Source organism: Zonotrichia albicollis, chromosome 21 (assembly GCF_047830755.1).
Source record: "Zonotrichia albicollis isolate bZonAlb1 chromosome 21, bZonAlb1.hap1, whole genome shotgun sequence".
Classification (NCBI taxonomy): Eukaryota; Metazoa; Chordata; class Aves; order Passeriformes; family Passerellidae; genus Zonotrichia; species Zonotrichia albicollis.
The window spans coordinates 2,674,710-2,688,544 of record NC_133839.1 but is presented as its reverse complement, the minus strand read 5'-3'; the positions used below and the strand labels follow the sequence as shown (position 1 = coordinate 2,688,544).

General features: G+C 51.3%; 1 protein-coding gene across 4 annotated transcripts in view; it reads right to left on the bottom strand.

Moving 5' to 3' along the window:
* Positions 1–4,261: 4,261 nt before the first annotated feature.
* The window catches only part of NSMF (NMDA receptor synaptonuclear signaling and neuronal migration factor), a 50,827-nt gene continuing 41,253 nt past the window's right edge, over positions 4,262–13,835 (bottom strand). For all 4 annotated transcript variants that reach the window (XM_074556284.1, XM_074556282.1, XM_074556283.1 and 1 more), the window contains 4 exons: positions 13,180–13,282; positions 12,766–12,841; positions 5,176–10,950; positions 4,262–5,114 (listed from right to left, as the gene is read on the bottom strand). In XM_074556284.1, the coding sequence (XP_074412385.1) occupies positions 10,853–10,950; positions 12,766–12,841; positions 13,180–13,282 (277 nt within the window). In that variant the 3' untranslated portion in view covers positions 4,262–5,114; positions 5,176–10,852. The remainder of the gene's footprint in view (positions 5,115–5,175; positions 10,951–12,765; positions 12,842–13,179; positions 13,283–13,835) is intronic.

The window sequence follows — 13,835 nt, the reverse complement described above, 5'->3', positions numbered from 1 at the left end:
CACCCATATGTGCCCATTCCCCCATCCCGAACTGGTCCGTCTGGTGCCAGCCGAGGGGAGGCTCGATAAACGCTTTTCGGGGTCACCTCCTTCGCAGGCGGAGCAGGTGCCTGTGCAGGAACAGGGAACCAGCCCCTGACTCTGCAGCAGTCTGTGCTACCCGGACCGCCAGAGGAGTGTTTTAGGGAGAGCTCTGAGGACACAAGTGGAGTTTTCCATGGCACATGGCAGCAGAGCGGGAAAACACTTTTCCTATTTTGCTCTTTGCTGCTCAGGGAGGTCGTGGAGACATCCCAAACCCACCTGGAAGCGTTCCCGTGTCACCTGCTCCGAGTGACCCTGTCTTGGCAGGGGGCTGCACAGGACGACCTCCAGAGGTCCCGTCCAACCCCAGCTATTCTGTGATTCAGTAATTCAGTGATTCATTGGCAGCCACTTGTTGGACACAGAAGTGCCGCCTCGGCGTTATTTCCAGTCAGCGCCTGTTATCAGCCGCCCGCAGGTGCCTTTGGGAAGTGTGCGCAATCAGGAAACCATCGCTCGGCAGCGCAGCAGCGCTTCCCACGCCTCCCGAATCCTTCCCTGGCAGACCCGGGGGACACGGCACGCGTGACATCCAATTACCTTTGGGCAGGGCTCGGGGAGGTCCCCGAGCCCCGCCCGGCCCGCCCTGCCCCCGCTGGAGCCCAAAGCGCAGCTGTGTTTACGGGAGCAGCCCCCTGTCCTGCTGATAACGCTGCTACCTTTGCACTGCGAGCCACAACAGAGCAATCGCTCCCTCTTCAAACGAGACCTGGCAATGATACCTGTGAAAAACGCCAATCACTTGTTTCTAAAATGTTAAAAGTTTAATAGTAATAAAACGGTTATTTAAAAATAGTAATACAATTAGAGTAATAACAATTTGGACAAATTGAATTAGGACAATATGAGACAATAAATACAAAGAGTTACGGATGTCCGGGTACCTTTTTCTGGGCAAGGACAAACGTTAACAAAGGATTAACCTTTAAAAGCAATAGCCTGTTGCATATTCATACACTTCATACATGATGCATAAATTCCATTCAAACACAGGATTCTGTCTGGTCATCGTCAACTTCTTCCTCTTAATCTTAACAGCGCCTTCGAGGCGGGAAGAAGTTTGTTTCTTCTGATAAGAGAGCAATAAATTCTTTTTCTCTGAAAGATTCAGGTGTCCTGTGGCTGCTATCTCGCTGCGAGTCCTTTCTTTAAAAAAAGTATCCTACACAGCATCATTTCTATTTTAACATTTTGTTATAACCTAAAACTATATTTAACACAGTACTTAAGATAATTAATACAGCATTACTTTCTAACACAACACATACAATATTCATTTGAATATTTGCGAAAAGCCAATCATAAAATACACGCATTTTCCACAATACCACTGGGAACAGCTTTTATTGCCGCGGTTCCCCTGCCCGGTGCCCGCGGGGCTCTGGGCAGGAGGCAGCTCCAGCCTTTCACCTCAAATAACTCCGGGTGCTGAGAGGCTCACGCATGACCTGCTGTGCTCCTGGAGCTCGGCTCCATCACGCTCCATCTGCCTCCAGCAGGCCCGCAGCGTGCCCGGGGCTGGGATAAAGCGGAGCGAGCGGGCAGAGACATTTCCCCGCCTCTGGTGACTCACGGCTCAGGCACGTCCCGAGCCCACAATGTGCCTTTGTGCCCGGGGATCTCAATGGATTTCTCTTTCGTGGTCTTGTCTGGTTGGCTTTTGAGCCTGTGTAAAGCCCGTAAATCCTGAAATAATGGATCCCACACAGTTTTGCTGCACCTGGCGCAAAGAAAACGCCTCCCTTTGTGGACATTGAACCTGACATCTGCTGGTTTCACTGCATTGCCCGCCTGCCTTTAGAACAAAACAATAAATCCAACCATTATTCATCCCCTCCCCTGCCAGTCAGGATTTGAGAGCCTTCCATCATTTCTGTCAAGTGCTCCGAGCCCCGGCTGAGTCAGTGGAACCGTGTCAAGGGCTGGGCAGCGGGACTTGGCCGGCGAGCAGAGCCTGGAGCTAATCCCGATGTGTTCGCACCCAGGGAACCCCGGCCCCGTGCCCGGGGCTGCTCCCGGGAATCCCGCTCGTGCTTTGGCACAGGAGGGAACGCTCGGTTACAAAAGCCAGGTGTGATGATGACAGGGCCAGCACTGGCAGGCTGTGATGGCAAAGTGCCACGGACAGAGCCGGGCACGGACAGAGCCGGGCACGGCTGGTGCGGCTGCGGAGCTGCAGGAGGACGGGGCGGGGACAGCACGGCAGGGCCGGGGCTGAGGAACAGCCCCAAGTACCCCCAGGGGATGGGGGGACAGGGGGAGAGCAGGGCCCAGCACGACTCTGGGTGATTTCACCTTAAACTCAGCTCCCACTCCAGTGTGTGTCCATCACCCACTGGTGCAACAGAGCACTGAGGCAGAGGGAAAAAGCAACAGAGAAAAGTAACCCCTTGTAACTGGGCTGCTGCAGCAAATTTGAATTTGTACCCTCCTGGTGCTGATTTAAAACCAGGAGACATGGAATGGTTCCAGGATAAAGGTTAAAGAATCTGGATGATCTTTCTGGGCACCAGGCCCTCCAGGCACCAGTGGTGCCACAAGGTTGTGCAGTGGGTGGAAAGGGATCAAAGGTGATTTCTGTCATCTGTCACACAGCTGAAGTGAATATGGCACGTCCCACCTCACTGTGGTGGTGGCACATGGAGAATATCCCAAATGGGGAGGGTGGAGAAACAGAGGCTGAGATCCCAGGGCTGAAGAAAAATGGCCCAAATGACAGAGCTGTCCAGCCTGTTTCTCTTTGTGCTGAGGGGCTGCAGTTACCACATCTATCAGAGGATGATCATGCAGGTGACTGTCAGCACTGGAGATAAGGGGAAAATTGCAGCTGGGAGTTCAAGCCAGTGGCAGTTCACTCAAACAGGCCCGGGGGAGAGAAAGTGCTTTATCAGAATTCATTCATTGCCTTCTGCCCTCCTGGGTTCATGCTGTTTTGGAGCCGGTCTGTTTTCCCCAGGGGGATTACCAGGCCTTTAACCTCCCTTGGATTTCCCCAGGGCCCTGTTCCTGTGTCTGGGAGGGTGCTCAGGGATTAGCCTTCCTCCCAGGAAGAGGCACAATCCCTAATGCGCTCTAAATTCCTTAGCACCCCATGCTCACTAAGCTGCAGATGCTGCTGGAACCTGAATCACTCTGAGCTATCCCTGTCCTATCCCCAGGACTGGATTTGTGGCTCTCACATGGTCCCTTGTTTAATTATCAGAATTTTTTTGTTTCCTCCCCTTTTAGCTGCACCTGGGCCTCTTGTTCCTCATGAGCTCTGCTCCTTGTGTTCAGCTGCTGCCATGCAGAGGTGCCCAGTGCCTGTAATCCCTTCACCTGCACCACGGGTTCATCACACCTCATTTCCCTCACACAGCATCTGCCAGGTGCCATTTCCTGGGTTTATAAACTCAGCCAGAGAACGACAATAACAACAACAAAAACGAGAAAAAAGCAGCTTTCCCAGAAACGTTTATTTTTATTAAATCGTGTCTTTAGCCCTAGAAACATTTGTGTACTTGAGGCCTGGTTATCCCACTCAAAGCAGCAGAGCCCCAGAGAAAGCAGAGGTGGCAGAGGGCTCCTGAGGTGAGGCAGGACTGGCCCCAGCCCAGGGCAGCAGCAGAAGCCAGAAACCACACTGGGGTGCTGGGGTCACTGGAACCTTTCTCGCTTTTCCAAGGAGCCAGCCTGCTGCTCCAGGGCCCACTGGGGCTGGGAGAGCACAGTCTTTGCTTTCAAAACTCTCCATTTGCCTCAAGACCATTTTGGCCCCAAACCAGGGCTCTCTTGTGCCCAGCATTTCCAGCTCCTTATGGCCCTGCTGTGCCTGCAGCTTCCTGCGGGCGTGGGAGAGCAGGGAGGGCTCCGGGTGCCCAGGCAGGTCTGTGTGGCTGCAGCCACCCTGCCCTGCACTCGAGCTGGGGTTGGGAAGGAGCAGGACTCTGCCAGCTCCTCTGAACCCCACAGAGAGCAGGGGCAGAATCAGCAGAGTGGTTTATCTTCACAAGGTTTGTCAGCTGATCAATTCCACTGAAGTGGTCTGGGGGTCCCCCTCTTATTTTGATAACATTGCTTCTTTTTTTGTGAAAGCTGAAGGAAACTTGCTCAATCATCTCAGAGTTTAGGGGCATTACTGGATATAACATCTCCTTGTCCACATTTACCAGACCCATTGTCACCCTTTCCTTTTCTCCTTGCTACTCAGGCATCGAGTTTTCTGTTCAGAAACTGCTGATGTCCCCTCACTCTGCAGAAGCAAAGGGAACAGGAAATAAAAACTGGAGCCTGAACTCCAAGGGGAAAAAATCCCAAAAGGGCGCTGGCTCCCAGCCCTTGAGAGCTAAGGTTGTGTTGTTGCTTGGCATCACAACTGAAGTCACCCAGTTCCAGGAATAGAGTTATTAAAGAACAACAGGAAATACACAGCAGAAAAGCTGCAGCCCATCCAGCACGTTTGGGAAGGACTCCAGCCTGGTTCCCTGGGATGGGGAGCACCAAACCTGCTGGGTTCCTTCAGCCTCCCCCAGCTGAACCCCTGCAAAGCCAGGCCTGAGCACAGGGGCAGGGCACGGAGCAGGATCCCAGCTCAGGGGCCCCCTGGGCTGTGTTTATCTCTGGGGCTTTTAGGGCATTGCAAAGGTAAGGGCAAAGATCCCTGTCCTTGGATTCCCAACTCTGCACCAGCTCCACCTTTACAGCCTTGTAGGTGGGTCTGTATTGCTGCAACGGGAATTAGCACTAAAAATACAAATTAGAAGTTAATTATCTCATAACCCTCCACTTTTCACTCAAGCTTTTTGAATCCACCCAGCGTGTACCTGAGCTGGTTCTGAGCCAGGGGATGGTGGCAGTGAGCAGCCCAGTGAGCAGCCCACAGCCTCAGCAGCAGCTCAGTGACCCAGTGAGAAACGTTCCCCAGGGAGAGCCCAACACATCCCTGCAGCCCTGGGAGGAGAGCGGGGAGCAGGGCAGGGGCTGTGCCCGAGGGGGAGGCTGGACAGAGGGGACAGAGCACGGCAGGGGCCACCCAGGACACGGGACCAGCACTGGGGACATGGGACCAGCACTGGGGACACGGGACCAGCACTGGGGACATGAGACCAGCACCTGGGGACACGGGAGCAGCATTGGGGACACGGGACCAGCACTGGGGAGACAGGACCAGCATTGGGGAGACAGGACCAGCATTGGGGACAAGGGACCAGTACTGGGGACACGGGACCAGCACTGGGGAGACAGGACCAGCATTGGGGAGACAGGACCAGCATTGGGGACAAGGGACCAGCACCTGGGGACATGGGATCAGCACTGGGGACACAGGACCAGCACCTGGGGCAAGGGAGCAGCACTGGGGACACAGGACCAGCATTGGGGACACGGGACCAGCGCGTGGCTCCATCAGGTGCTTGGGGGTCTCTCAGCTCAGCAGTGCAGGTGGAGAGGCTCCTCCTGCTGAAGGTTTTCAGGACACTCGTGCTGTGATTATCATCAGGCCACAGGGATGCTGGGAGAAGGAAGTTTGGAATGCCCAGAGAGCTGAGTAATTACCCCAATTCTCGGAACACAGGGTAACAACCTGTGATGGGTCTTATCTGTTCCTACCTATGTAACTTTTATGGATACTCTCAAAGCAACACAATACTGTGAAAAAATTATTAGGTTGCATTAGTTCTTTAATATTTACTAAACATTTATGGAAAAAAGCAATGTACTTTCTCCTCAGATGGATTCTTTACATTTAATGTCCACAATGTTTATTCCTTTCAGTCTTTACATTTCTCACACTGACTGGCAGTAAATTGGGCTGAAGTTATTTCTCAGCCAAAGCTGCTGCTGGTTCCTGGTGCTCTTTGATAGATCATGCACTGCCCCAGCAGAAGTTATCTCACCATGAACTGTGCCCATGACACAGCAGGATCACCTGGAATAACAATGATCCCAATCAGGGTCAGGGCCCTTCAAGCACCCATTTACACCCTCAGCTCCCTCAGAGCAGATCATTACCAGGCGGACTTGCCAGTAACAGTTTCCAGTTGACTTTGGCTTGTGTTTCCAGAATGAGGAGTAGAAAACACTTCCATGAAGATGCAGAAAGCCAGGGGTAGGCTGTAGTCAGTGGGACAAAATACAGGATCACAAAGTCTTTACAGATGATGTGGAAAATGGTATCAGTGCTCAATATCCCCTGGGAGGACACTGGGATCCTCGGGAAGGGCTGTCCCCAGCTCCAGGGACTGGCACAGCAAAACCCAGAGCACAGAGCAGCTCAGCTTGACCTGAGCTGAGCTTTACCTGAGCCCACCTGGCAGCAGGGCCCAGTTCCCTGGGAATGAGGGCACAGCCCAGCACAGCCCTGGAGGGCTCTGCCAGCAGGTGCCAGCTGGAAGGGCCCTGGAAGGGTTTCCTCACTCACACAGTAACACATCCTATGAATAATATCTGAGTGTGACTCAAACCAGCTTGTGAGAGGCTGAATGTTTACATTTAGACCAAGAGAGCAGAGCGAGCCTGGCATTCCACCTCCAGTGGGAATTAGAATGGGGCTGGGATTAAGGGCACGCTCCCAGATCCTGCCAGGCTGGCTGTTTACATCCAGCATTCTCCATTCCTTCAGCCAACCCCAGTGGTGCTGCTGAGGGTGCAGAGCAGCCCTGTGCAGAGCTGGCAACAGGAGCTGCCAGCACAGGGCAGCAGCAGCAGCAGCAGCAGCAGCAGGGCTGTCTGTGGGGTGCTCTGGGCAGGGCTGACACCACATCCCAGCTCACTCTGCCCTGGGCAGAGCCTGGGGTGTCCATGGGAGCACCACTGGGAGCAGGAACCCTGTGCTGAGCTCCAGGCAGCAAGCCCAGGCTGAGCAATGAATAAATTCCTGCCTGGAGCTTCCTGCACAGAGGCCAAGCCCCTGCACTGGCTCTGCTGGCTCCAGGGCTGGGAGCAGGTGGGATCCCACAGCAGAGTCCTCACACGGGCAGGATGAGCTGCCTGGGTACCTTCTGCAGTCAGATGGTTTGCTGGAGCTACAAGGATTTTTCTGCTTTTGTTTTTGTTTAACACAGGAAGGGATTACCTGGGAATTCATGTTTCCCACCCCAGGCCTGGAGGTCAGCTGCAAAGGGAAGCTGGTGGCTGCAGCATGAGCAGAGGTGCAAAAAGCTTTATGTTTCTAGCTATTTCTATATTCCACGGGTAATTTGAATTTCCTTCCCTTTCCTTCCCAGCCACACAAGAGGAAAAGAGAAAAGCCTCTCTGCAAGTGCCACATGCACAGAGCCTGTGATGCCCCAGGCCTCTCCAGCTGGGTGAACATTCCCTGCAGGCACCAGAGAACATCCTGGGGGCACTCCCAGCTCTGAGCAGGCTGAGCAGCAGGGCTGGGACAGCTGAGACCCTTCCTGCCCCTCCTCTCCTGGAGTGACACTGCCAGCCCGGGCCATAGCACATTTATCACACTGATCAGGTAAATGTGATATAACACATTTATCACACTGATCAGGTAAATGTGATAACACATTTATCACATTGATCAGGTAAATGTGGTAACACATTTACCCAGGCATGGGCTGGGGGTCACATCCAGCACAAACCCCACCGTGGCTGCTGAGCAGCCAGGGCTGGCACCCAGCTCAGCCACCTGGGTTCCATCTGCTCTGTTCAAGTCCCCAGGTGTCCCCACCCTGCTGCCCTGCTGAGGGCAGCTCCAGGCTCAGAGGAGCAGCTCAGAGCAGCAGCAGTTCCCTGCTGGGATGGGGCAGGGGATGGAGCTGCTCTTTGCTCAGCCCAGGCACAGGAACTGCCGGAGGCACAGGGCAGAACTGGTTTCAGACACGCCCCGAGAGCAGGGGTGAGAGCTGGAGTGGAATTGCAGATTGTCCCTGTGCCCAAGAGCCACAGGCACCCCAGGCAGGGCACTGGGAGAGCCCCAGAGCCTCCAGGGGATGCTGCAGGAGCACAGGGGGCCTTGGAGCTGTCCTGGCTGGGACCACGCTGGGCTCATCCCTTACAGGCTGCTCTCACTGAGGAACTTCCAGGCTCTATTTTTACCTCTAAATTTTAAAATAATTACTATTTTTATTCACCTCTGCTAACCCCTTCCTTCCCCAGCAGCCACCTGAAGAACTCCACCAGTGAAAAAAGGGAATAAAGGTGTTTTCCTCTGTCATCAGTGGTTAACTCCAAGGATGCTGCTGCACACAGGACATCGAACATCACAACTCTATTCCAGTCACAGCTCTGAGAGAATTTCATCTCTTTAGGCATATGAATGCTACAAAGGAAAAAATATGTTCATGTCATAAACACCACAAGCTATGAGGAATATAGATCTTTGGAGGGAAATGCATTCACCAGTTGTCATATCCCATAAACTGCACCAGAACAGTCCATAGTGTCCATCCCAACACAGAAATTACTGTACAATCTACCTTCTACTTTGCACCCCAAGTAGTACAAGTGGTCAGTGAGGATATACAACAATTCTACAGAGAAATCACTCAAGTGGATACATAAATGGGCCCTTTGGGGGTTAAATAAGATTTTCAATAGTTGCACAATGCTACATTCATGCTACCAAGTTCACTGAATTGGGATTTGAGAAAGGAAGAACAGTTTGCCTGTCTCCAGTTAGGAGGTGAAAGGGTCAGAAAGGGAGAGAGTTTTGTGTCAGCATTTCAATCTTCCCACAGCCATTTCCTTCTCCAGATAACATGACTTTGTGCTTTCAGTGCACCTCTGGCTCCCACCTCTCACGCAGAGCTGGTGGAAGCTCCAATGTTAAACAGAATTGGCATAAATTTGGGGTTCTTTTTCTTTTATTTCTGGCACAATTTTCTTCCAAAAGCTACAGACTGGTGCCTGTTCTCCCCTTCACTGTAAGTCTGGCAAACCTGACTGAGTCCAGGGATGAGATGTGGCCACCAAAGCTCCCAAGGGCCCACACCTGTCTGTGAGGCTTTCAGTGACTTTAAATACCTCTCTCCACCCCTTCCTCTCCTTACTGTATGTACATTATTTCTTCAAAAGTTTTGCTATAAAACTGCTCTAAATGTAAAGGGTTCAGCAGTTCTAGCCAGGGGCCTGCTCCCCAAAATCACAACCACAGGGGGGAAGGAGGACTCTACAGATCAGAACACCAAGTTCTCTTTGTAAGTAATTAAAAGAAGATTTGTACATGTATTTTCCTTCACTTCACAATCAAGAAATTTGAGATAGCAGGAAATCAGGAAAATAAAGTAATCCTTCCCTGTTCCTTCCTTTGCTTGTAAAAGAAATAACTTGTGTCACCTCCCAGAATTGCCAGTGACCTACATAGACTCTAAGTACTATTTGTCCTCTGAAAGGACAGCAGAATGTGAAAAAAGCCCCATTCCCAAAACCAAAAAAGCACCCCCATACCCAACCAAACAAAAATAAATAGATTTCAAAAGTTACCATCAAATACCAAGTACAGACCTGAGCTCTCAGGCTGCCCTGACAGAGCTCAGGGTTTTCTCTGTCCTCCACAGGGAGGGGCTGAGCAGCTCAGACCAAGAAACAGGTCAGGGAAAAGGGGTGGGTTCTGCACAAACAACTGGCAATCAAGTGAACAACGAGTCCAACTCATGCTCCAGGCCTGTGCTGTGTCCCTCCAGAAGCATTTCTCCCAAATGCCTCAGAGCTCAGCCCCCTCTGAGGGGTCTCCACACAGGAGAGAGCTCCTCTCCCAACACACAGCAAAACACTGGTATGAACAATTCATTACCATGGCTATTGATTTCTAATTCATTTTTATACCAAAGCGAGCCTGACAGAGGATTCCCAGCCAGGTCCCGTGTTTCTAACCTAAAGTAGTTCAGCAAAACTAAAGTTCCATAGTTTTGCAAGCAGCAAAGTAGAAAGTAATGAAGTTGTGGCTAACTGGAGGAGAACTACACATTGGTGAGAGCACGTACAGGTAGTGCAGCACAGCTACTCTGAAAGGAACCAAACCAATGCAGCAGACATGCAGGGTCTGCTAACTTATGTTAAAACCATGTTTGCTGGTGATTAAATATGTCTACAGAAGATATATTACCATTCTGAATATATTTTCAAGCAGACCAAAAATACCTCATCTATTGGTTATGGTGTGTTATTTTTAACTAATTAAATATCAGGAGGGATTTTACCCCCTCCCTCGCTATAAAAATTGCACTTATTTTCTATTAAACAAAACAAACAAAAAAGAAGATTTCAATTCTATATCCCAGTATATATTCACATGGAAATGGGATCATCTTGCTCTAAGCTTGCAGGAGTAGGTGTAGCAGTCCTTGCTCTCCAGGACTCCCAGCACAGAAAGTCCCACCAGGACAACCCCCTGCTCCCTCTGTGCTCTGGTGACTTCTTCACTGTAGTGCATGGGTTAATTGGGTTTGTGTTGGTTTTTTTTTTTTTTTTTTGTAAGAAAACCTGAGCTTCAAAAGTCTTTAAAAGGACCTGGAATCAAATCTGGCCCATTCTGACCCAAAACAGCTCAGTTCTGCCAGGAACTCCATCCTGTCCTCGTTTCACACAGCTCCTCCTGAGGCCCCGGGGCTCGGACTGAGGCCAGCGAGGTGTCACCGTCATTGTCACCCCCGTCCCTGCAGTCTCTCCTGGCCCAGGAGCCTTTTCCTGCTTCCGAGGGCTCCTCCTTCCCTCCCTTTAGCGCTGCTGCCTCCTGTAGGGCTGTGAAGGGCTCCCCGTGCCAATAAAAAAGTCTCTCTGCAATAAAGCATGACTTCTTGGACACTGGTGATGAGCTTCCTCTTGCAAAGGCTTCTCCAGCTCATAAAATGTCATCGTAATCCAACAGTTTGGAGTGCTGGCGGGTCTTCCAGAGGCGGTAAAGGCGGAAGTCAAAGTAAGTCTCAATCATTTGCTTACCTAGGAGTGAAACCAGGCAGAGGGGTCACACCCTGAAAGGGGCACAGAGGGGTCACACCCTGAAAGGGGCACGAGGGAGAGGTGGCAGCACACAGCAGCACAAACCCCCAGGTTTGTGACACATCCAAGGCAAACGCTGACACTGGGCACGTGGAGGGGCCCGTGAGAGCCAAAGATCTTTTCAGATCTCCTCAACCATGAACAGCTCCCTGTAATCCCCTGGCAGGGTTTGTCCCTGGGGGCAGGAACTGAGCACAAAGTCTGTCTCCAGACTTTGAGCTCTCTGCTCTGAGGGCTGAGGGGAGCTGGGGGCTGGAGATGATCAGCCACAGCCTGCATGAGGCACAGGGACTTCAGGGGCAGTAAAACAAGAGCTAACTCTTGTAAAGAAACACTAAAAATAATTAACACTGAAAATTCCAATTTAAAAATACATATTTTTTTTAATACAGGCCATCCCTGTCCTGCTGCTGTCTGTGCTGCCAGCAATGAGCTCCCAGCACACACCAGTGCCAGCTGTGCCCCCCAGCCCCTCTGATTGAAGGGCAGCCAGGAGGTGCATTTGAAAACACAAGGGCAAACAACCCTGCACTCAGACAGGGCTCAAGGAGGGGATTTTCACTTGTGAGGCCTGATTAAGATTAGTTTTAGATGACTTTGCAAAGGATTACAAGGGTACACTCTTAGCATGTCCCAGACTGATCAAGGGGATAAATTCAGACGTATTCTTCAGCCCAGCCTCCTGAAAGCTGAGCTGCTCTAATGCCTGCACACAGAACCCACTGCCTGGCCTGCTGAGCTGCCCACAAACCCAGGAATTTCCCTGCAAGCTGCTCCTGGACACATCCCAGCCTGTTTGCTCCTGTGCAGGCACCCCCTGTGTGCAGCTGAACTGATCTTGCACAGGGAACTGAACATGAACAGAGCCTGGGATGCAGGGAAGTGTCCCCGCCCATGGATGGTCTGGAACTGGAGGAGCCTGAAGGTCCCTTCCAACCCAAACCAGTCTGTGACTCTGATTCTGGGAGCTCTGTGACTGATTCTGTGATTCTGTGAATTCTGAGACTCTGTGAGCTCTGCACACTTGAGCACCAATGTGCTGAACTCCTGCACATTCCTGAGGTTGAAGGGGAGGCAAGAAAAACCCATCAGTGCTGAGACCAGAGCTGTGGGCAGCAGAGAAGTGCCTACAGCTGAATCCTGCATGGTTTTATTGGCCAAGAACTACAGCAAAGATAAAATAACATGGGCAAATTCAGAATCTGTTACTTGTGAAACTGCTCTGTGAATTACTGACACTGAACAGGAAAAATCCTGTAGAGCTTCTTGAAATATCTTGAGCTACAGAAAAAAAGGGAAAATGGCCAGCAGACTAAGCTGTAGAATGGCCCTGATGGGCCACATCCCCATTGTTTACTGACATAATTCCCTTGGTGCCAGTGGTTTGAGCTCTGGAGAAGAGACCCCAGCACACCTGGCTACAGAAAAGGTTCTGCTCCATGTGCATTTCCCTCACAGACTCCTCATGCCCTAATAATGATGGGATCTCCTACACCCAGCCTGGAAAGCTCTCTCCTCTGCATTGCCAGGACCCTGGGAGAGGCCTCAGGCACAACAAACAGGGCATCTGAAATGTGAACAGATGCAGGAACTGCAAGGGGCAGCAGCTGAGCTACACAAGGTGGTTACAAGCAAAACAAAGACCATGGCAGGACTTAAGGGAGTCAAAACTGCTTTTTCATGGAGATGCTGCCCAAAGGAGGCAGACTGGTCAGCAAGGGGTGTCTGTGTGTCTTTGCACACGAAATTATTTACCTTGAGCTGATAGTTCAAGTGGAGACTCAAAGGCAACCCTATAAGGATTCATTAAGTTTTTCAGATTCTGAAATAGCTGAAAGGAAAACATACCAGAGTTAAGAGCTGAAAACAGTGATGATCCTGAGCACCCACAATTGCCCATTTTTGTTCTGGAAAACCTTCCACCCATGTCCTTTAAAACATCTATCTCACCAGTAAATAAACAAACCAAGTGCTTTGAACTGCTCCTCTCCTCAAAGGTTTCATTATTTGTCCTGCACATCACTAATCCCTCCTCCCCTGCCCCACAATCCAGAGGGTTCTCCCACTCACAGCTCCCACAGACAGGCCAGCAGCACCTTCCCAGCCAGCACAAGAGGCAGGTTTGGAGCTCCCAGTGTGACATCCCAGGGCTGACCCACAGGCTCCTACCTTCTCCCCATTGGGGTTTCCAAGAACATAGCAGCCCATGATGTGGATGATATTTGGTTCAGGATTGACTTTACTCATCAGCCTGCTCAACCTCTTCCAGAAGCTGGAAAAAACAGAACACATCATTAAAAAAAAACTTTTAAAAAAAATCCCTCCTCATAGGCATGATTAATGCCAAGGATGTGTGTAACAGCACTCAGGCAGGGCCCAAGGTTTGTACCCTGGGCAGGAAACTGCTCAGGAAGGGCCATTGGAGCCCAGACAAGGAAGAACAGGAGCAGAGTCAGGGCCTGAGGAGCAGGTCCAAGTCATGTGGCAGAGAAGGAGGAGCAGCCCACAGAGCCAAGGGAGCTCCAAGGTGAGGAGAAGGGAGCAGAGTCCCCCAGGAGTGCTCTGCAGTGACACTTTCACCAAGCATCCCCTCCAGCTTCCTCTCTCCCGTTTCTATCAACAACTGCCCTTTCTGAACATGAGGCTTATCAGTGCACTGGTTCATTTCCAGGCCATGAAATCAGCAGGAACAGCTGCAGAGATTGTTCTGAGTGAGACAATACAGCCCAGGCAGCTCCATGTCAGCCTGTGCTTGGTGCTGCTCACAGTGCAGTCACTGTGACATTTGGTGCCTGAGGGATGTGAAACACAACCCCTCCCCTGTG